Raw genomic sequence first — 23,822 nt, forward strand, 5'->3', positions numbered from 1 at the left:
ATTTTCAAACACTTCTGTGGTCATACATGGGTTGTCTAACTATGATATTAATAGAGCAGAGAAATTACTCAGAGAAGCCACAGACTCAAAAGAAGTACATATTCCTGAATGTGCGGTCTCCGTTGTCCAGTCAAACAACTTTAAGGATTTTGTTGAAGATCTTAGAAGAAGCTATTCTGTACATGTTAGCATTTCATCTGTGAACAATGATGACAAGAAGCCTAGGTGTACCTTAGCTGGACTAAAGACAGATCTATGCTTGGTGGAAAAGAAGGTTCAAGTGTTCATTGAAGAACAAATCACAAAGACAGAGTATATGGTATTAGAAGAAGGCATGGAGTTAACAGAGAATCTACCACTGCTACTAGACCGACTAGGCCTGAGCCACCTTTCTGGATGCATCAGATATAATCCAGGTTGTGAAACACTGGAACTGACTGGAACAAATAAAGCTATTACTGAGATAAAAGTTGCCATAGAGGAAAAAATTAAAGGTCTAAGGTGCAAAACAGTCACAATATGCCTGCCAGGGGCATTTTCATATTTCAAAGAGGATGGCCAAGTGTTTCTAAACTCAGACACAATGCTGTCCTGCATTGCAGTTCTCACAGCAAAACCAGGACAAGTCCATCTGCAGGTATTTAAGCAGTTAAATTGTTAAATATAAAGAAAACTTTTATTAGTATAAAAGAACTTTATTCTTAATCTCACAAATAAGCAGAATAAAATAAAATGAAAATCATTCAAAGTAAAAAATAAAAAATAATAATAATTCAAATGAATGATCTGTATGTAAATCTGTTGATTATATCTATCACTATGTTCATTGACTATTTGGAAAACTTAAGTAATCAAAAATGTATATGTATCTGTCTGATCATTTAATCATTCTCTCTACAGGCAGTACCTCGATTTCAGGCAAACATTTCAACAACAGGTCAGGAAAATAAAATTCCTAAGTTAAGTTACATTTTCAGTTTTCAATTTTAAATTTTAGATTCTTTTTTTTTTTTTAACTTTTTACCTTAGGTAAAGTCACCGGTGTTTGTTTTCATGAAGGGGTAAAAGAATTGTGCCTGGTTGCTGATAATGTTATTGTTCAAGCAGCTTATTCAGACAAATTGCCTGAATTTGCAGATATCTTCATTAACTCTCTCTGTCGTTCTATCACTGGTATGTTGCTAGTAAAATTGTTTCTTCAAATATTAGAAATATGTTCAGTATGAGAAAGACAATATAAAGGTTTATTATTATTGTTGTTGCTGTTGTTGTTATTTGCTTTTTTATAGATAGTAAGATTCTAAATACAGCTGGAGCAAATGTAAAGACTGAGCTGAACAGAACAGGTATGAACATTTTTATCAATATTATGTGGATCCAAATTTACTATCACTGAATTCCTAATATTAAATATTAGTAACACTGTTTAAAATAATAATTATAGTAATAATTAAAAGATGCATTGCTGTTTACAGTATTCTTATACAATTGTTTTAGTACGAAGAAGTGCAATAACACTGACTGGACCAGGAAACTTCCCTGCCGACTACTAATCCACATTCCTTGTTTGTGTGGCATCAGAGCAAAACAATATCTCAAAGATGCCATTCAGGAGTGCCAGAAGAGAAACTTCAAATCCATTGCAGTTTTTATTGATAAAAATGGTTTGTTAAATAATGCTACAATCTCACAATATTTTTATAATATAATTACATTTTGTAATGGTTATTAGATATGAAAAATGCAGGTCTGTAAATAATATTTTGTCTTTCTCATTAATTTTTTTCATGTCTATTATTTGAAGAACTACACCAGTGTTTTGATCAAAAGAGGCTCTCAACTGATCTCATAGAAACAGCAATGAAGTATATGGAAGCTGAAGAAAGGATTACCATTGCATTTGCAGAGGATCAATTTTTTGACTGTTTCAAAAACACTGCCAAGTCTATCTATGATCAAATAAAGATGATGAGTAAAATGGGTATGTCCATTTTATTGCCATTTGAAAACAGTAACGTAGATTGTCTGAAACCTTTGTTTTAGCTTATTATGACAGAGATTTCGTTGCTTCTTTTTATGCTTTATTACACATCCTAACCAAACTTTTTATTTTAATTGATAGAGTTACTTTTCTTCCATGTGACACCCTTTGGAATCACAGGTTGCATCAGCAGCCCACCTGAGAAAAAAGATCTTGAGGCTCTGCACAGGCATTCGGATCTCTGTGAACCTGCTATAATTCACATCTTCTCCAAAAAGCATCAGCTGCTAGAAAAGGCAGAAATTGCAATAGAAAAGCATTATGCAGCCTTCCTTTCAACAGACCTGCTGGTCCATCCTTTTTTACACACTTGTGGTGACCAAGTTTTGCTGAAGATTCGCCAATTGTAGGAAAAGCACGCCATCAATGTGATTATTTGTGATGGAACTATACTCTTCAATGGCCTTAGTGTTAAAACATCCATAGCTAAAGAAGAGGCTATTAACATTTTACAAGAGGCTGTAGCTCTAAAGGAGCTGGATCACAAGAGAAAAGTGTTTCAAAATGTCCAGTGGGTGATTCAAATTGAGGAAGAGAGCACTGTGCAGCTAAGCTGTGAAGATAGCTATAATGTAGAGTTCCAGTACATGTGTCAGCAGGAATCAGTCGATGTGAAAATTGCCAATAAAATGTTTTCTGTTAATGTGGCAGACATGACTGCTATTAACACAGACACCTACAAAGTGCACTTAGTCCTGAGAACAGAGATGACAGGTTTGTGGAAACTTTTATTTAATACTGTACATATCTGGTTTAAAAAAATTCTGTTTTCTGAGCCATCCCATTTTTAATTACAATTGTTATGAATTTACAAAATGATTTTGGCAAACAATCTAGACTCTTAGGTTCTATGACATCTTGTCTATGACAGGACAAGTAGAATCCAACCTTCAAGAAATGGCAGTGGACATTGATAAACTAGCTACATTTGTATATACCACAATATAGTTGTGCATATTAAGCATATGCTATGGTCAAAAATGTTAATTTTCAAAATTAAATTAATGTTTTAAAATTTGATTTTTTTAAAATAACATTACATTAAAAACAATTGTTACAATCAGGAACCTCCACGGAAAGAGAGACAAGACCTGAATTCAGGATAAAATCAAACTTCCTCCATGACAACAATGATGGTCTAGGCTCAACAATGGTCATTGCCATTTGCGTATATTGGGGGGAGGGGGGGTAGTTTACGTTATGCTGTACTCATTTGCTACAGGAATTCGTTGACACAAACATGTTTTTATTTTTTCTAAATAAGTTTTAAAAGCATATTACGTGTTTAAATGATTAAAATGTATCTTGCATATATATCTATACAGTGAAAGAATTCCCAGGGAAGTGGGATATAACTGAGGATGAAAACTTCCAAAAAGTTAAAATAGATGTAGATTCACTTGAGTATGTCTCAGTTGAGCGAAGATTTAATGAGACTTTATCCAACAAGACTGTAACAAAGGTAAAATGTGAAAACATTTCTTTGATATCTGATAAAATATATAAAATAGCATTTCAGAAGCTTTTAGTAGGTTCAGTAAGTTCCTTCCCTTGTATACAGTTTCAATGACAACTTTGCTATATAAAGATAAACAATAAAATAAGTTAAGTAAAAAAGTTAACATTTTCTAAAATGTTCTAAGGCAGATTTTTAAATAAGGTAGCTCAACAATTAGTGTCAGTTATTGAGGTATTTATATGTTTGACTACAAAATGCAGTGCTCAGTAGATTAGTAGACTGTAGATTATATTATGTCTATTAGGACTGTTTATAAAACACATTTAAAATCAAAACACATTTAAAAAAACACTATATGCATTACTTCTTTCTGTTTTACTTTGGCCTAGATTGAGAGAATTGAGAACAAGACACTGTGGAAGCGTTTCTCTTTAGATATCAGTGGAGAGGTCAAGCTTTTGTTTTATGGTGTCAAGCATGCAGATGTAAAGCAAGTGGAGAAAACTGGCTTCTTCAGACCACGGGAGACTTTCTTTAACTCTGAGAATAGTAAGTAAACTGAACCATTATCTATAAAATTAAGTTATGAGGCAAGGGAAAGTTTAATATTTTGCTAGGAAATGTGTAAGTTCAGTAATATCGAAATCAGCCTAAAGCATTTCTGATATTTATCTAGCATTATTTATATTTAGCAAGTCTACACTTTTTTCTGTATTGTAGCTTATGGAAGAGGCATATACTTTTATGTTGATGCTTCATCTGCTCAGAGAAGATGTGATGTAAATACCAGTGGACAGAAGGTGATGTTTTTGGGTCGAGCAGAAACAGGCACATTTACCGTAGGCCGAAAAGGGATCAATGTGCCACCTTCAGTAGACCCCTCTAACCCAGGCATCCTTTACCACAGTGTGGTGGACAACAATGACAATCCAACAGTATTTGTCATGTTTAGTTCAGATAGGACTTATCCTGAGTACTGCATCACATTTACAGATTAATCTCAAGTAAAACATACTATTTTAATTTACATTTAAATTTTCTTTGGCTAGGAAGTGATTGTTTTACTCGTAGTCCTGACCAATGGATACTAGTTCTGAACCTGTATTGTGAATATTGTTATTTGAAAGTCACTTTGTAGTCAAAGTGAAATTTCTGTCTTCAGTAATGTTGTGATCAGTACAACTACATTAACAACAGCAGGCAAATATGACTTTTTTAGTATTACTGAAATCAAAACATATGTTTTAGAGATTTCTCTAACTCTGGTATTTTAGAGCCAAATAAGACACAGGAACTAATATTAAACAATATCAGGCAAATTATTCAAATTAAGCACGTTGTGTGGGACCTTCCTTCTGGTTTCCAAAATAAAAAATATTGAGAACAAGTAAACTGCCTAACTTGAATACTTTGTATGCTAGACAAACTCTATTCCTGTACTTAACATTGTAACACTGTTTATGTACAAGTTACACTGAACGACCAGAATGAATCAGAATGTTTAATGCACTTAATACTTTTGTAGATCTTTGGTTGCTTTCTAAACATGCAGATTTATATGGTCTGTTTTTGACAAAATGCTTTTAATAAACATCAAAGAAAATGTGTTTGATATATTTTAACCATATCTTTCATTTGCATTTGTGTATTTATATTTTGGAGCATCATGCAGTCCTCAAATCCTTACTATGTGGCAAACACAGGAGACTAATCTGGTCTCAAGTCACCCAGGAGGCATTTGACCAACTTACAGTAATACATTGACATGAAATATTGCTACAATTCTGAGCTGTGTTTTCTGCTACTTTGTAACCTGTTCTACTGCGTTTGACCCATTTTCTGTACCTTTGGTTTTGGATTGTGTTTTTTTTTTGCTATGTGCACTGCTATTACTGTTTTTGAATTATCTGCCTGTTTTCTCTTCCATGTTCTATTGAAGGATGTGGATAAGGCTAGTGGTTAAGGCGTTGGACTAGAGAAAGTCATGAGTTCAAATCCCAGTCCACCAAGCTACTACTGCTGGACCCCTGAGCAAGGCCCTCAAATGCTCAGTTGTATAAATTGAAAGAAATTGTAAGTCACTCTGGATAAGGGTGTCTGCTAAATGGCAGAAACGTAAATGTACCGCCTGCTGGTTTGTGTCTGAATAAACACAAATTGATAGTTTAAAGCATGGGTACAGTTAAAAAGTAGAAACAATAAGTTTGTCCATTGTTGCTGTTCCATGTGTATAAATCTGTAGTCTGAAAAGATTATAAATACACATACTGTATGTGCATAGCACAAAGATTATGGTCTTCTGGTGCAATCTAGTGGCTATCATAAATAACAGGCACATACACTAATGCTTTGGGTTTTTTTTTTTTTGGTACCTTTTCTAAGGGGTCGTTTGCAGGTTGTAATTTTCCACTTTGGGACATTCAACATGTAAAATAAAAAATCATGGATATCTCTACAAGTTGGATGTGGTAGCTTAGTGTTTAAGGAGGTTGTGAGTTTAATACCCAGCAAGGCACACTTGACCATCAGATATTCATTTATATAAAATTAGATAAATTTGCACAGAAGTTGTTTGCTCTCATAGCTTATAAAAAGCTACTGTAATCAGAGTACTATTTAGTGGCCTGATTCATTACAGTACAGCAGAAACAGTGACAATAGTGAGTAAATAGCAACAGGTTAGCCAATAGAAATAGCAAATACCTATATGCTATGTGGGAAATACCTTGATGCTATTATATGTTTAATATTAGAAAAAAAAAAACTGACTGCACATTTTTCACCATTTTATTTAATGTGTGAGTTTAGTGCAATGTTTTCTAAGACATTTAATGGAAATGTATATATTATATTTAAATATGTATTTATATAAAATTTTCTATAAATTATATATTCTTTTTTGCTTAGGTCAGTGAGAGAGGAAGAGGTGCTCCAGGCAGAAACAATCAACTATGCAATACAGATGCAAGACCATGTGTATGAGGCCATGATGAATAATATGTAAAACTCAAGGGGAAAAAATTAAGGCAAAAATCATGCTTCCAGGGCTGTAGATAATACTTTTGTTAATGGGGAAAAGGAGAAATATCCATAGTTAGCTGAGGAATGAAGGGAAGTTAGATAGAGATTTTCTGTGACACTTTATACAGGTAGTTACTTCACTGCAATGCAAAATATTGGACTTAATTAACAAAGTTGGTGGTAAAGTTACCAAAAAATAATCTGGACCATCTGATGCTATTTGTGCAGAAAGTAATTGTTGTTTCTTAAAGGATCCAAATCTTTGACTCTGTACAGAAAAATATAGCACCTCCAGCATTAGTCACAACACCTCCAGTCCCAGTCACAGCACCTCTTCACAGTACTTTTAGTCTCAGTTACAGCACAATTATTCCTGTCCTGAGAAATGAAGCTAAGTGGTTATTTATTAAAAGCTCTGAACAACAATAATACTAATACATACTAATTAAATATGTACATAAATACATAAAGGAGCAGTCCACAAAAAATACAAAGTTTGTTTCTTCTTTTACATTAATTTGGAGAAGATGTTAAAAATGTTGCTTAAGTAAATAATTAAATTAAAATAAAAATGTTGCTTAAAACTTCCTTAAGTAAATGCACCAGTGTTTGTTTTCATGAAGGAGATAACAAGCAGCTTCTTCAGACAAATTGCCTGCATTTCCAGATACCTTCATTATCTTTCTCTGTCGTTCTCTCACAGGTGCAATGTTAGTATGTTTCTAGTTTTCAAATATTAGAAATATGTTCAGTATGAAAGAGACAATATATAAATATTTATAATAATAATAATAATAATAATAATAATAATAATAATAATTTTCTTGATGATGATCTTGTTGTTGCACAATGTGTGCTGTTTTATAGATAGTAAGACTTTAAAAGCCACAGGAGCAAATGTGAAGACTGAACTGAGCAAGAGAGGTTTAATATTATCAATAATTATCAATATTATATGGATCCAAAATTGCTATCTGTCACGCTGAGACAAAGGCGAGTGAGGATCCAAATGCAGTTTTTAAAGTTTTAATCCAAAACACAGATAAACAGGCAGGCAACACAAGGCAGAACACTGAGCGAAACAGGAAACAGGAACATCGACATAAACACACCACATACCAACAACGACTAACACCAGGGAAGTGAACAAACAGAGTAGATATAGCAAACAGGAACCAATCAGAAAGCGGAGACAATCAGCGACAAAGACAAAACACCTGGGGAAGAGATTGAGTGCAATTAGTGTCCATGGTAACAAATGAGTAGGCAGGGCCAACAATTAACAGCAGGGCAAAACAGCAGACAGAAACAGGGCAAAAACACAGACAGACTCATTACAGACGCCAGGGTGGTGCCACAGGTCGAGCCAGGGACCATAGCGGAGTTGGCGGCCAGGGTGGTGCCGCAGGCAGAGCCAGAGACCGGAGCAGGACTGGAGACCAGGGAAGAGCTGCAGATGCACTCAGCGAACTGGTTGTGATCGCAACCCATGGTGGCGCTGGAGGTGCTCTGAGCCTGTAAATAGGGACAGGAGAGCAAGAGACCGACCAAGCCGGGGAGACAAAACCAAGAGCAGAGAGGCTGGGCAGTTCAAACACAACCATGTTGGGCCAGGCAGAGAGTTCACAGTCATCCATCTTGAACAGGGCAGAGAGTTCAGAATTAACCCTTTCAGGCAGGGCAGTAAGGTTATGAGAGTCAGGCAAAGAAATCTTGGCCAGGGCAGAGAGTCTATGGAGCTTGGGTGTAACCATGTTAACTGAGTTACCCGACTCCGTCATTTCATTTGACCCGGCCGACACGATTGATCCAGTAGGCTCCAAAGACCCGGTGGACCCGATCGGGCCGGCTGGTTCCGTCGACCCGGTCGGCCCGGCTGGATCCGTCGGCCCGGCTGGTTCTGTCGGCCCGGCTGGTTAGGCTGGTTCTGCCGACCCGGCTGGTTCTGCCGACCCGGCTGGTTCTGCCGACCCGGCTGGTGAAGCAGATGGCTTAGGGATGCCGGCCGCCTGAACCAACATCATCGGGGTATCTGCCAGTTTGGAGATCAGCCGGTCCGCCCGGGCCTCAACTGGGATTGCTGGTATAGCAGCCATTTGAACAGGCCCAGTCACAGGCATACACCGGACTGGGCTAGACAGAGTTACTGTAGAGCATTCGGTCGTCCGTGGCTGGTTTGGCTCCGTAGCCCACGGACCCCGATGGACAATCAACTGTCCTTTTCCTCTCATGTTGCTCATGTCGGTTGACTCGCTCATGTCGGTTTCTTCTCTACAACATTAGAAGGATTCGGCCATTTTTGTCCACACAGGCTGCTCAGGTACTTGTTCAGTTTCTTGTCATTTCTAGACTGGATTACTGCAATGCACTGCTGGCAGGTCTACCTATGAACGCAATCCGTCCTCTGCAAATGATCCAAAATGCAGCTGCCTGGCTTGTTTTCAACCTGCCAAAGTTCTCGCATACCACCCCGCTGCTGCGATCCCTCCACTGGCTTCCGGTAGCTGCACGCTACACTGATGCTGGCCTACAAAGCCAAAAATGGACCAGCTCCCTCTTACCTCAAAGCCCTCATCATTCCTCGCACTGCACCCCGCAACCTCCGATCTACCAGCACTGCTCGACTGGTTCCACTATCTCTCAGGGTAAGAGGCAAGTATACTACAAGACTCTTCTCTGTTCTGGCACCAAGGTGGTGGAATGAACTTACCCTAGAGGTCCGGACAGCTGAGTCACTGGCTATTTTCAAGCGGCGGTTGAAGACCTACTTATTAAGGAACTACTTCAACTAGCACTTTTTTCCTTATCTTTTGCATTTAAAAAAACAAAACAAACAAACAAAAACACACATCCTTTGACACTTTTTCATTGTAACTTTGAAGAAATTTTTTAAACTCATGGTATCTTAAGTATATAACCTAGTGAGCCAGCATTAATGTATTCAATGTTAGAGATTTAAGCACTTATGTACGTCGCTCTGGATAAGGGTGTCTGCCAAATGCTGTAAATGTAAATGTAAGACCGTGCCAAATCAAAGAAAGAAACAAAATATAACCAATTTTACTAAACAGGAAGCAAAACTTCTAATGTAACTCAACCATCAATATTCACACACAAAAACCCTACATTGAACAAAAAGAAAAATCTTCAGCGTCCAAGATGCCCTAAATACACTACCCTTACTAAAACCAAAAATATAAAGAGTGGCACGTGTCACTAAACTAGTGTTCTATACAACAATTGATAGCTCAGTGTGGCACATGTATATCACGTGATATCTGATATCTTACCTGTTCTTTATCTCTTTCCCTGTTTAGTAACGTCAATTTATCAACCATATAACAGAAACGGCAAGAAGCGAAAGGATCAAATGGGACATTAACATTTGTTAATCTTTGTTAGTTAAGTCTATGTTCTTTGATAAGTCAGTGTCAATGTCCTATTTGATCTTTTCGCTCTGGTGTTCTTTTGTTGTTTGGTGGACTCGCGTGCTTGTAACACGAAGATGGTCCAGGGCAAAACAAGCACGCGAGTCCACCAAACAACAAAAGAACATGTGGCATGCCAGAGAACCCCCGCATCCTGCACAAGTGCGCCCTTTAATCATCAACTATGGCGCCCTCATTGGTGAATCCACGCGTTGTAATCACCACGCGTCACTGTGATTGGCCGACACAAATTGATCACTCAGGTACCTGCATCACCCTGCTAAGACAAAGAAAGAGAAAATGGAAGAAAACAAAAACAAAATACCATTCCCTAAACAAATAATAATATGGGACGTAACACTGCTATAATTCACATCTTCTCTAAAAAGCATCAGCTGCTTGAGAAGGCAAAAGTTGCAATAGAAAAGCATTATGCAGCCTTCCTTTCAACAATCGATCTGGTCTATCCTTTTTACACACTTGTGGTGACCAAGTTTTGCTGAAGATTTGCCAATTGCAGGAAAAGCACGCCATCAATGTGATTATTTGTGATGAAAGTATGCTCTTCAATGGCCTTAGTGATAAAACATCCATAGCTAAAGAAGAGGCTATTAACATTTTACAAGAGGCTGTAGCTCTAAAGGAGCTGGATCACAAGATAAAAGTGTTTTAAAATGTCCTGTGGGTGATTCAAATTGAGGAAGAGAGCCCTGTGCAGCTAAGCTGTGAAGATAGCTATAATGTAGAGTTCCAGTACATATGTCAGCAGGAATCAGTTGATGTGAAACTTGAAACTTGGAAACTTGAAACATTTTTTGTTAATGTGGCAGACATGACTATTAACACAGACACCTACAAAGAGCACTTAGTCCTGAGAACAGAGATGACAGGTGTGTGGAAAAACTTGGAAAAAATTATTTATTTAATCTGTTATAAAAAACAAACATACAAATAAATTCATTAATTAATAAATAACATTTATTAAATTAACAATCTAGTCAATTTGATATTATGTGCTCTAGAGTAATGTTTTGCAAGTAGCTATGCTATCGTAAAAAAAATTTTGTTTTGCTTTTTTTTTTTTTTTTTAACCAAAAAATAGATTACTTTATAAAATTAGATTACATTCGACAAAATGAAGTTTAGGCTCAACAATAGACATTGCCATTTCTAGGATATGTCTATATGAGGGGCTTACATCATGTATTCAATTGCTTTGCCCTATATACGGGCTGCATGTGTTCCTCACCAGATGTTCTCCTATTTTGCCTTGTGCTCTTTGCAGTCATAGCACCCTGTTTCTGTTCCTGTCTTGCCTGGTTTGACCCTTTTTTGTTCCTTATTGCTGATTCCTGCCTGATTCTACATACATTAGCTCTCTTCCTGGTTCTGGATGAATGGACTGTTTATTTACTTTGCTTTCTCACTGCCATGCATTGCTCTGTTTGCGTGTGTTCTGGATTATTGGACTTTTTTTTATCTGTTTTGTGCCTGCCCTGCATTTCACTTTTTTCTCCATGTTGGATTTTTTCAACTTTCATGATGCTGGTTTTAGCTCGCCCTGATTTGCTCTGCTCACCAAGGTATCATATTATTGGACTGTCTGTGACATTGATGTGCTGTTTTTCCTGCCTAGCCCTTATTCTCTGCCATCCCTGACATGCTATAATAATTTGTTAATCAATTTTTTTTTCTAAATGAGTCTTTTATACTAAAGCACATTAAATGTTTCACAAATATGGATTAAGTTGGATTGTAATCAATTTGTATCTTGCATATATTTCTATACAATGAAAGAATTCCCAGGGAAGTGGGATATAACTGAAGATAGCTCACTTGAGTATGTGTCAGTTGAGCAAAGATATAATGAGACTTTATCCAGCAAGACTTTAACCAAGGTAAAATGTGAAAATATTTTAGACATTATTCTTTGATATCTGTTATGTAAAAATGTATTTACCAGCAGTTCAGAAGCTTTAAGTTGGTTCAGTAAGTTTTGCTTCCTGTATAACCTTTCAGTAACAAGGTTGCTGTAGATAGATAAACAATAAAATAATTTATGTAAAAAAAAACAATATGGTAATTTGTTTTAAATGTTAAATGTTAAAAGACATTTTTTCAACAAGTTGGCAATTAGTGTCAAGGTATTTATATGTTCAACTACAAAATGCTCATTTGTCTATTAGGACTATAGATTATACCCCTGTTTCTTATTTGTTCATTTTAAAAAACACTATAAGCATTACCTTTTATGTTTTACTTTGGCATAGAATGCGAGAATTGAGAACAAGACAATGTGGAAGCATTTCTAATTAGATATTCAATTCAATTCAAGTTTATTTGTATAGCGCTTTTTACAATGGGCTTTGTCTCAAAGCAGATTTACAGAACATAAACATAGAACAGAAGTTAAACATCAGGAGAAATACAAAGAATTAATATAGTAAAAAAAAAAAATTATATAGTTCACAGTGTGTATGTATGTATGTATTTATCCCCAATGAGCAAGTCTGAGGTGACTCAGGCAGCAGTGGCAAGGAAAAACTCCCTTAAAATGGTATGGAAGAAACCTTGAGAGGAACTAGACTCAAAGGGGAACCCATCCTCATATGGGTGAAACTGGGGGTGAGATTACAAATATACAGTCAAACAAGTGTTGAATTGGTGTAAAGATCATAGAGTCCAACTGGAGCTGGTAAATCTGTAGATGTCTCAGGATTCTCATGGAGTCAGACTCATCTCAGTGGAGGTCCAAAATCTTCTTCGCACGGAAGGCGATCGGAGCTGGTACAATGTCTGGATGCCTCGGGATGAGTGGAGAGAGAAAAGCAGTGTAGAGGGATTAACATATTTGCTGTTCATAAAAATGGTGAAAAAGTATTGGTGCGTAATTTTATGGGATGTATTATGGGTGAGTACACCTGACTAAAGAGATGAGTTTTTAATCTACATTTAAACTGGGAACGTGTGTCTGAGCCCCGAACACTATCAGGAAGACTATTCCAAAGTTTGGGAGCTAAATAAGAAAACGCTCTACCACCTTTAGTAGACTTAGATATTCTGGGAACTACCAGAAGTCCTGAGTTTTGTGATCTCAGAGAGCGTGAAGGATTGTAATGTGTTAGAAGACTAGTTAGATACATGGGAGCTAAACCACTAAGAGCCTTGTACGTTAGTAGCAGCAGTTTGTAATCAATTCTAAACTTAACAGGTAGCCAGTGTAGAGATGATAAAATTGGGGTTATATGGTCATACTCTCTTGTTCTAGTGAGAACTCTGGCAGCTGCATTTTGAACTAACTGTAGCCTATTTATTAAAGATGCAGGACAACCACCTAGTAATGCATTACAATAGTCCAGTCTAGAGGTCATGAATGCATGAACTAGCTTCTCAGCATCAGATACAGACAGGATGTTACTCAGTTTGGCAATATTTCTAAGGTGGAAGAAGGTATGGACGATATGATTTTCAAAAGACAGGTTGCTGTCTAGTATAACACCCAGGTCTTTCACTGTCGAGCTATCAGTGGAGAGGTCAAGCTTTTGTTTTATGGTGTCAAGCATTTTGCTGGTAGTCCTGACCAATGAATACTAGTTCTAAACCTGTACTGTGAATATTGTTATTTGAAAGTCACTTTGAATTATTTTCAATTTGAAAGTCTTTTTGTTTTTCATATGGCTTTATAACCTTTTTCAGACAGATATCAATTACTTTCTTTCTCATTTGTTCCTGAATTTCTTTTCATCTTGGCATGATGTGTAGCTGTTGAGGATCTTTTGGCCTACTTCACTTTGTCAGTCAGGTCTTATTTAAGTGAATTCTTGATTTGCGAACAGGTGTGGCAGTAATCAGGCCTGGGTGTGGCTCAGGTGTGATAAACCACAGTTAAGTTAAGTTTTAACAGGGGTGCAAACATGTTTTACACAAGGCCATGTGGGTTTGGATTTTGTTTTCCTTTAATAAACAAAACCTTAATTTAAAAAAAACTGCATGTTGTGTTTACTTGTGTTATCTTTCACTAAAATTTTACTTTGTTCGATGATCTGAAACATCAAAGAGTGACAAACGTGCAAAAAATAAAAAATCAGGAAAGGAAAACACTTTTTCACACCACTGTATTTGCAACTTTCCTGAAAGTTACATAACCTACCAAAGGCTTGATTGATTTAACCCTTCAAAGGTATTGAGAGTAGTGAAATAGCTATATACATATATGTTACAATACAGAAAATTAAAGTTTAGGTGTCCAATTTAATTAGTTATAACCATTATGCTAATTAAACTTTATTTTAATAACAGCCTTTTTATTTAGAAAATACATTGGCTGTTTACAAGATTTACAAATCCATTGACATGACCTAGTTGGTTTGCAAAACATGACCATAATAACATAATGTGTATTAATAACCTTCAAACTCCAACACACACACACACACACACACACACACACACACACACACACACACACACACACACACACAAAATCAGTTGCATAATGTGGTAAAAAGTCAAACCTGGCAACCCTACCACACAGCTGTTTTTTAATGCCCGTTTAACTGCAGTAGGCTCCCAGCTGTAGTTTCACTTCAGACTATTATGATTGCATGAAATGTGCTAATAGTTTGGTACACAGAGTGCCAAAGCAAACCCCTTATTTTGCTAGCATTCAGTTTGCATTTCACATGATATTCACCTGAAAACAATAATAAGGAAATAAATAGTAAGAAGAGAAAAATGCAGCAGGACTACACTTTTGACAAGGTTATCTTTTGGCTATGATTAAGGTAAGAGGCAGAGTTCATATTTATGTTTACAATATAGGATTTAAACTTGTGTGTGTATATAGAAACCTTTCAAGTTTACTCTTTTTTTATATCGATAAAAAAGTACAGAGATGATGAAAATTACCAAAAACAGGAAGTAAATATAGACGGGGAACTTAGTGATTTTCGCAAAGCACTGCTACTCAAGCGCCATAATTATATAATATTATTATTATTATTATTATTATTATTATTATTATTATTATTATTATTATTATTATTATTATTATTATGCATTAGGAAAGATAACCTACTGTAAATAATGTTAGAGCTGGTGTTGAGGAAAATGAATCAGTAAAACTATTTGCCGCTCATTTGCGCTACATGCATGATTCTTCTGTATGAAGTATAGCCTCTGAAGAGGATGTATTCTTGGTGTATACATTTTTCTAGAATAGACTGTTCCTGATGATCACATTAGAACATACTAATAAATTTAACTGAACAGATTTTCCCCTCTTCATGTATTGATCATGGAAATTGGAATACTTAGTATTCTTCTTGCAGTTAACAAATACATAATAAAACTTAAGAATGCACAATAATAGTTAAGCCCAACATGTTTTATATAGCCCTGATGATTTTGGATTCCATTCATTCACAACTGTCACATGCTTTTGTTCTCAATAAATTACACAATGTACATAAGTAAAGATTATATAATCTAAGATCAAATGTTTGATCAAATGTAAGATCAAATGTGATTATTTGTGATGAAAGTATGCTCTTCAATTTACATCAAATGTAAGATCAAATGTAAGATCAAATGTGATTATTTGTGATGAAAGTATGCTCTTCAATGGCCTTAGTGATAAAACATCCATAGCTAAAGAAGAGGCTATTAACATTTTACAAGAGGCTGTAGCTCTAAAGGAGCTGGATCACAAGATAAAAGTGTTTTAAAATGTCCTGTGGGTGATTCAAATTGAGGAAGTGAGCCCTGTGCAGCTAAGCTGTGAAGATAGCTATAATGTAGAGTTCCAGTACATATGTCAGCAGGAATCAGTTGATGTGAAACTTGAAACTTGGAAACTTGAAACATTTTTTGTTAATGTGGCAGACATGACTGCTATTAACACAGACACCTACAAAGAGCACTTAGTCCTGAGAACAGAGATGACAGGTGTGTGGAAAAACTTGGAAAAAATTATTTATTTAATCTGTTATAAAAAACAAACATACAAATAAATTCATTAATTAATAAATAACATTTATTAAATTAACAATCTAGTCAATTTGATATTATATGCTCTAGAGTAATGTTTTGCAAGTAGCTATGCTATCGTAAAAAAAATTGTTTTGTTTTGCTTTTTTTTTTTTTTTTTTTTTTTAACCAAAAACTAGATTACTTTATAAAATTAGATTACATTCGACAAAATGAAGTTTAGGCTCAACAATAGACATTGCCATTTCTAGGATATGTCTATATGAGGGGCTTACATCATGTATTCAATTGCTTTGCCCTATATACGGGCTGCATGTGTTCCTCACCAGATGTTCTCCTATTTTGCCTTGTGCTCTTTGCAGTCATAGCACCCTGTTTCTGTTCCTGTCTTGCCTGGTTTGACCCTTTTTTTGTTCCTTATTGCTGATTCCTGCCTGATTCTACATACATTAGCTCTCTTCCTGGTTCTGGATGAATGGACTGTTTATTTACTTTGCTTTCTCACTGCCATGCATTGCTCTGTTTGCGTGTGTTCTGGATAATTGGACTTTTTTTTTTATCTGTTTTGTGCCTGCCCTGCATTTCACTTTTTTCTCCATGTTGGATTTTTTCAACTTTCATGATGCTGGTTTTAGCTCGCCCTGATTTGCTCTGCTCACCAAGGTATCATATTATTGGACTGTCTGTGACATTGATGTGCTGTTTTTCCTGCCTAGCCCTTAGTCTCTGCCATCCCTGACATGCTATAATAATTTGTTAATCAATTTTTTTTTCTAAATGAGACTTTTATACTAAAGCACATTAAATGTTTCACAAATATGGATTAAGTTGGATTGTAATCAATTTGTATCTTGCATATATTTCTATACAATGAAAGAATTCCCAGGGAAGTGGGATATAACTGAAGATAAAATACATGAAGATTCACTTGAGTATGTGTCAGTTGAGCAAAGATATAATGAGACTTTATCCAGCAAGACTTTAACCAAGGTAAAATGTGAAAATATTTTAGACATTATTCTTTGATATCTGTTATGTAAAAATGTATTTACCAGCAGTTCAGAAGCTTTAAGTTGGTTCAGTAAGTTTTGCTTCCTGTATAACGTTTCAATAACAAGGTTGCTGTAGATAGATAAACAATAAAATAATTTATGTAAAAAAAACAATATGGTAATTTGTTTTAAATGTTAAATGTTAAAAGACATTTTTTCAACAAGTTGGCAATTAGTGTCAAGGTATTTATATGTTCAACTACAAAATGCTCATTTGTCTATTAGGACTATAGATTATACCCCTGTTTCTTATTTGTTCATTTTAAAAAACACTATAAGCATTACCTTTTATGTTTTACTTTGGCATAGAATGCGAGAATTGAGAACAAGACAATGTGGAAGCATTTCTAATTAGATATTCAATTCAATTCAAGTTTATTTGTATAGTGCTTTTTACAATGGGCTTTGTCTCAAAGCAGATTTACAGAACATAAACATAGAACAGAAGTTAAACATCAGGAGAAATACAAAGAATTAATATAGTAAAAAAAAAAAATTAAGATATATATAGTTCACAGTGTGTATGTATGTATTTATCCCCAATGAGCAAGTCTGAGGTGACTCAGGCAGCAGTGGCAAGGAAAAACTCATGAAATGTGCTAATAGTTTGGTACACAGAGTGCCAAAGCAAACCCCTTATTTTGCTAGCATTCAGTTTGCATTTCACATGATATTCACCTGAAAACAATAATAAGGAAATAAATAGTAAGAAGAGAAAAATGCAGCAGGACTACACTTTTGACAAGGTTATCTTTTGGCTATGATTAAGGTAAGAGGCAGAGTTCATATTTATGTTTACAATATAGGATTTAAACTTGTGTGTGTATATAGAAACCTTTCAAGTTTACTCTTTTTTTATATCGATAAAAAAGTACAGAGATGATGAAAATTACCAAAAACAGGAAGTAAATATAGACGGGGAACTTAGTGATTTTCGCAAAGCACCGCTACTCAAGCGCCATAATTATATATTATTATTATTATTATTATTATTATTATTATTATTATTATTATTATTATTATTAGTATTATTAGTATTATTATTATTATTATTATGCAGTAGGAAAGATAACCTACTGTAAATAATGTTAGAGCTGGTGTTGAGGAAAATGAATCAGTAAAACTATTTGCCGCTCATTTGCGCTACATGCATGATTCTTCTGTATGAAGTATAGCCTCTGAAGAGGATGTATTCTTGGTGTATACATTTTTCTAGAATAGACTGTTCCTGATGATCACATTAGAACATACTAATAAATTTAACTGAACAGATTTTCCCCTCTTCATGTATTGATCATGGAAATTGGAATACTTAGTATTCTTCTTGCAGTTAACAAATACATAATAAAACTTAAGAATGCACAATAATAGTTAAGCCCAACATGTTTTATATAGCACTCAGCGAGTTGATGATTTTGGATTCCATTCACAATTGTCACATGCTTTTGTTCTCAATAAATTACACAATGTACATAAGTAAAGATTATATAATCTAAGATCAAATGTTTGTTTTTACTTTTCTTTTAAATGATAACATAATTTTTAGTTTGTGTGTGTGTGTGTGTGTGTGTGTGTGTGTGTGTGTGTGTGTGTGTGTGTGTGTGTGTGTGTGTGTGTGTGTGTGTGTGTGTGTGTGTGTGTGTGTGTGTGTGAGAGAGAGAGAGATTTTAGAGAATATATACATTTCTAGATTTCCTATGCCTAGATAAATACAACAATGGTGTGATAATACATGAAATAAGTATCCCGTATGAAATCAGCAATTTTACTTGAAAGTTCTCAAGTAAGATAAATATTTATTACACAGCTTGACCTGATGATCAACTACGCGGAGTGGAGACTGTTCTCTGCTTCTGCTTTTCATCCAAAATTCAGTGAAATTGTGAGGTGACTTCTGGGCTTGGTGGATTTTATCCATTTAGTTGGTCAGTGAAAATATGGGAAGTCTAATAAGTGAGTATATATTTTTTATTGCTCCATGAATGCTTCAATTCTGTTTAAAGAAGTTTAAATGAAAGGAAAATATAATGTTTTTTTCTTTGTTAATCTATAGCCAAAGCAGCTGATCAGCAACATTTGTTAGATGATAGAGATGAAGGTAAATAACAAAATTAATGAATTAGTGGCATCTTTTTAACCATTTATAATTTATAATCAAATGTAAATTTCTGTTTTCTTAATAAACAGTCACACTCTTGGACGAGATGTCTGTTGTGCTTATGGGTCGTCATGGAGTTGGGAAGAATACAGTTGGGAATGCTATTCTTAAGAAGAAGGCCTTTAGATCCAAAGATAGCTCTAAAGACTACTACTTGAAGCATGAAAACACAACATTTGGCAGACATATTATTGTGACACGTGTCCCTGGCTGGCATGCCGATTTAAACTCTGAAAAGAATTTCCAACATTGGCGAGTGATTAAAGACAGCTTGTGGTCGGTTAAGGAAAAACCCCATGCTATTATCCTAGTTGTTGATATGAACACTAAACCTGCAGACACAACAAAAGAGAAATTAAAGCAACTCTTGGGTGAAAATGTTTTACATCATATTTTAATCGTTTCAGTGAATTCAAAAAACATTGTGGTTTATCACAGTGGGGGAAAAACAACCACCATTCACAGGTGTAAATATCACTTATTTTCAAGATGTACATGTGAAGAACAAAATATAAAATTTATTGAAACAATTGAGTACTTTATTGCATATAAGAATGACCTTCGTTTCTACGACATGCAGAATAAGGCACCAAACCTTGAACTGCAATTGCAGGAACAGGCTAAGCTAGTAGATGGACTAAAACACAAAATATCAGTTCTCTCTTCCAGAAATAATGAAATGAGTAATGTAATAACTTCACAAAATGATGAAATAAAGCAACTAGAATCTTTACTGAAAGAAAAAGAGAAGATGCTGAGAGCCAAGAAGGAGAAGATAGCAAGATTAAAATCAAATCAAAATCACACAGAGCTCTCTGCCTTGCATAAAAGGATTGAACAGCTTGAGAATGAAGCAAAGGAAAAAGATGAAGAGATAGAAAAATTGAAAAAAGAAAATCAAGAACTGAAAAAACAGCATGAAAGGAAAACAAAGGCATCATTCATGAGTTGGCCGAAGAAGAAGGCTACTAATTCAATTGAATTAGAATTATTGATCCCAGCAGGTAGGATACACAAAAATGCTTATATTATTAGATATAACATGACAGAAAATAATATGTTCTCCTTTTAAGAATTTTTTTGATACTTTATATACACACAAAATGGATAAAGTTATTTTCCTTCTATTGTATTAAAGAAACAATGGATGGTGAAGCACATCAAGACAGTGAAGTCGAAAGAGGTACGGAATATTTTTCTTATGGTATGTGACACCTGACAAAAGGAACAGGTTCACAGTTAGACCAGTGAGTCCTCTCAGTCTTTTATCAATATGGACAGCAAAAAATAAAAGGGTTGATGTAAAAGTTCAGATTAAAAAAGCAAAAGGTTTTAGAAAGACGTGCAAGAAAATTGATCAAACTTACAGATGTGTTTGTGAAAGCAACTTGTCTGTGATATCAATGCAGCAGCTGAGACAGAGATATCTTTCACATAGTGTAGCACTGCATAATACATGGTACTGTTACAGTGACTGTTGTTCAATCATCCCTGTACAAATAATATAAATGCAAATTACCTACAGATAAATCCTCATAGTGGATAGTCTACTGCTTTAACTCATGAGAAGCTTATAGACAAACAAACTAAACATTTTTAGGCAGTCTGTATTTTCTTTATCTTCAAGCTGCATGCAGTTTAGTGTTTAGTCATTTTAGACACAACGAATTTTAAAGTATTGCTGGCTTATTTATGAATGACTGACGTGTTCGTTTCAACACTGATGTGTTAGTAGATTTGAAGAAGCCATATTCATTATTGCATTATTGGTGTCCTACTGTGTATATTTATAAATAAAGGGAAAAAACAGAAAAAATAGATTGTAAACAAATTCAGTGTAAAGTGGAAAGCTTTTATATTTCAACTGTCTTTAATTGTTAATGCATTTAAATGGTATTTTTTATATTCTGTAAATAATATGGGTTAAATATCAAACAATTGTGTACTGGTAGAAATATAGTTACTCCTTGAATAATAAAAAAAACTTTTAGATTTTAACATTTCAGTTTTCGTCACTCACATGACTGGCTTTGTTTTTACTCAGGTGTGCAATTTGTGAAGAAAAACCGCAACGAGCTCATAGCAAGAATTGTGGCAGTGATGCCCATTGCTGATGACCTGTTTCCATTTATTGGCCAACATAAATATGACCTGATTAAACAAGCTCCAAATGGGTACGATAAAAATAGAGAGCTCTACGACATAATAGATAAAGGTGGAACAACATTACAAAAAGAGTTCTACAAATCCCTTTTAAAGCATGAGAAATGTCTTGTAGAAGACTTAGAGGAGCTACCAAAATAAAAAGTCATAATTTCTTTTCTGGGGAAACAAACATACCAGTGAGATCAACAACCACTTTATTTGGAGAAAATGGGAAAATTGTGGAGGGAAAAACAAACAAACTTTATCTAAGCATGTCACTCATTTTGTACCGCTTATCCGAACTACCTCGGGTCACGGGGAGCCTGTGCCTATCTCAGGCGTCATCGGGCATCAAGGCAGGATACACCCTGGACGGAATGCCAACCCATCTCAGGGCACACACACACTCTCATTCACTCACACAAACACACACTACGGACAATTTTGTCTGTTGATGCCAATCAACCTACCATGCATGTCTTTGGACCGGGGGCGGAAACCGGAGTACCCGGAGGCGGAGGCGGGAATCGAAACCTCAACCCTGGAGGTGTGAGGCAAACCACTAAGCCCCCTGTGCATATTGTTTAATTAGACAAAAATAAATGTAAAATACTAAAATAATTTATATAGTTTATACCACCATACGCATTTATGTATAAACATATATTTTCACATATATTTTCATATAGTTTATACTTTTTATTTATCTACCTTCTATTTTTATCCTTAATTCCATTCCTTTCTATGCTTGAATACCGGACAGACGTAAAAAGCATTTCACTGCATGTCATACGTTGTACGTACAGTACGTGTATGTGACAAATAAAATTTTATTTGATTTGATTGAGATAATGTCTATGTTATGCTATTATCTATGTTTAGATATGTTTATTAATGCTTTTTTAATAATGATCTATTATCTATGTTAATTTCCTAATTAAAAATATTTATGGATTCCTGAGTCAGAAAGACTTATCTATCCTCATGCACCTTATGCACTATATATAAGTCCTCTGAAATGTGTTATTGCGCATCTGAGATCAAAATGACTCATGTTTACTGTATGTATCACTGTTGGAACCAAAATATTAGTTTTCTTTGCTTTTCTGTATGAGTTGTCATTTTTACTTAAAATGCTTTAAGTTATTGTTATTTTTTAATCAATCAAGTATCACTAACAATCACTACACAATACTGCTTTTAGTTTGTGTTTCAATTTTTATTTTTATTTTTTATTTTTATTATTGTTTTAGCTTCTTGCAGTTGCTTAGGCATTGTGACATACATTGAAGTACATATTTTGGTCTGTCATGAAAAATAGGACAGGTTTGGGCAGAAGGTTTTATCTTTATCCTTACAAGAAGTCAATGCATCCAACAATGGGACCAGATATGATCTGAGCTACTGCATTCTACAGACTTAGGTGGCTTTTGAATTCTGAATTCCCCTCCAGTACAAGTTCTACCGAGTCACCAAACTCACTAAGGTCACATGTTGAAAAGAACATATAGATATTTGTTCATTTTATCTAGCACCCATATAACTAAAAGTAAAAGTAACAATCTTAATAGTTACTTGCTTCAGAATAAAAAAGTATCCATTGAAAACAATACTGAAGTAGCTAGATGCTAGTTACTTCTGATCTGATTGATATGAAGGAAAAACCCAGAATATCAAACTGGAGACCTGGTGGATATGAAACATAGGGTGAAGAAAAGTAGCCTTTTCTTAGTCCAGTGATGGGTGCATTAACATTACATAACATGTAATTTACTTATTATTATTATTATTATTATTATTATTATTATTATTATTATATGCAGTAGGATATATATAACCTGCTGTAAATACTGTTAGAACTGTTGTTGATGAATATGAATCAGTAAAACTATTTGACACTCATTAATGTTGTGATGTCATAGCTTGTGCTACATCTGCATGCTACTTCTGTATGAAGTTTATCCTTTGAAGAGGATGTAATCTTGGGGTATACATTTTCCTAGAATAGACCGTACCTGATGATTACATCAGAACATAAATTTAACTCCACAGATTTTCCCCTGTTCATGTATTGATAATGAAAATTGGAATACTTAGTATTTTTCTTGCAGTTAACAAATAAAAGCAGATTCTTGGTACAGTATGTGGAGAAACTAGTTGAAAACTTGTCCTGACCTGTTTCCATTTTTTGGCCAACATAATTGAAAAGATTCAACAAGCTGAAATTGAGTATGAGCAACAGAGGCAGCTTTACGACAGAAGAGTTCTACAAATCCCTTTGAAAGCATGAGAAATTTCTTGTTGATGACTTAGAGGGCTTTTAAAGCTTTAAACTCTTGAAGGTTTTTAATGGCCTCTAAAATACTTCTAAATCAACTATGGAGTTGCAGAAGTTTTTTTTAGTTATCTTGACCAGCTGTGACATACACTTCAGAGACCTGCTGTGCCCACTTACACAAGAGAGAAAGGAATGTTTCAATAAAATTGTATTTCAAGGCAGATAGAGCATCAAAGTTTAGGAACCCCTGAC

The 23,822-nt window shown here is 35.0% G+C and overlaps 2 protein-coding genes across 4 annotated transcripts; both read left to right on the forward strand.

Annotated features, from left to right (window-relative positions):
- Window positions 1-6: 6 nt before the first annotated feature.
- Window positions 7-6,514, forward strand: LOC125145517 (protein mono-ADP-ribosyltransferase PARP15-like). Of its 2 annotated transcripts, XR_007143932.1 has the most exons (11): window positions 7-637; window positions 901-937; window positions 1,030-1,173; window positions 1,290-1,346; window positions 1,498-1,664; window positions 1,805-1,981; window positions 2,123-2,755; window positions 3,367-3,503; window positions 3,890-4,049; window positions 4,221-5,573; window positions 6,408-6,514. XR_007143932.1 is itself a non-coding variant. In XM_047818679.1 (8 exons), exons 4-7 carry the CDS (start codon window positions 2,629-2,631, stop codon window positions 4,496-4,498), a joined length of 702 nt encoding a protein of 233 aa, XP_047674635.1. In that variant the 5' UTR covers window positions 1,187-1,346; window positions 1,498-1,664; window positions 1,805-1,981; window positions 2,123-2,628; the 3' UTR covers window positions 4,499-5,573; window positions 6,408-6,514. The 2 variants fall into 2 exon arrangements, 1 of the variants encoding a protein (XP_047674635.1); XM_047818679.1 differs by lacking the exons at window positions 7-637; window positions 901-937; window positions 1,030-1,173 and having other exon boundaries at window positions 1,187-1,346.
- Window positions 6,515-14,468: 7,954 nt separating this feature from the next.
- On the forward strand, window positions 14,469-21,714 carry LOC125139002 (immune-associated nucleotide-binding protein 11-like). Of its 2 annotated transcripts, none has more exons than XM_047801706.1 (6): window positions 14,469-14,733; window positions 18,797-18,942; window positions 19,043-19,087; window positions 19,177-20,151; window positions 20,286-20,330; window positions 21,192-21,701. In XM_047801706.1, exons 2-6 carry the CDS (start codon window positions 18,927-18,929, stop codon window positions 21,449-21,451), a joined length of 1,341 nt encoding a protein of 446 aa, XP_047657662.1. In that variant the 5' UTR covers window positions 14,469-14,733; window positions 18,797-18,926; the 3' UTR covers window positions 21,452-21,701. The 2 variants fall into 2 exon arrangements, with proteins under 2 accessions (XP_047657662.1, XP_047657661.1); XM_047801705.1 differs by having other exon boundaries at window positions 14,477-17,758; window positions 21,192-21,714.
- Window positions 21,715-23,822: the final 2,108 nt, after the last annotated feature.

Source organism: Tachysurus fulvidraco, chromosome 1 (genome assembly GCF_022655615.1).
Source record: "Tachysurus fulvidraco isolate hzauxx_2018 chromosome 1, HZAU_PFXX_2.0, whole genome shotgun sequence".
NCBI classification, from domain to species: Eukaryota; Metazoa; Chordata; class Actinopteri; order Siluriformes; family Bagridae; genus Tachysurus; species Tachysurus fulvidraco.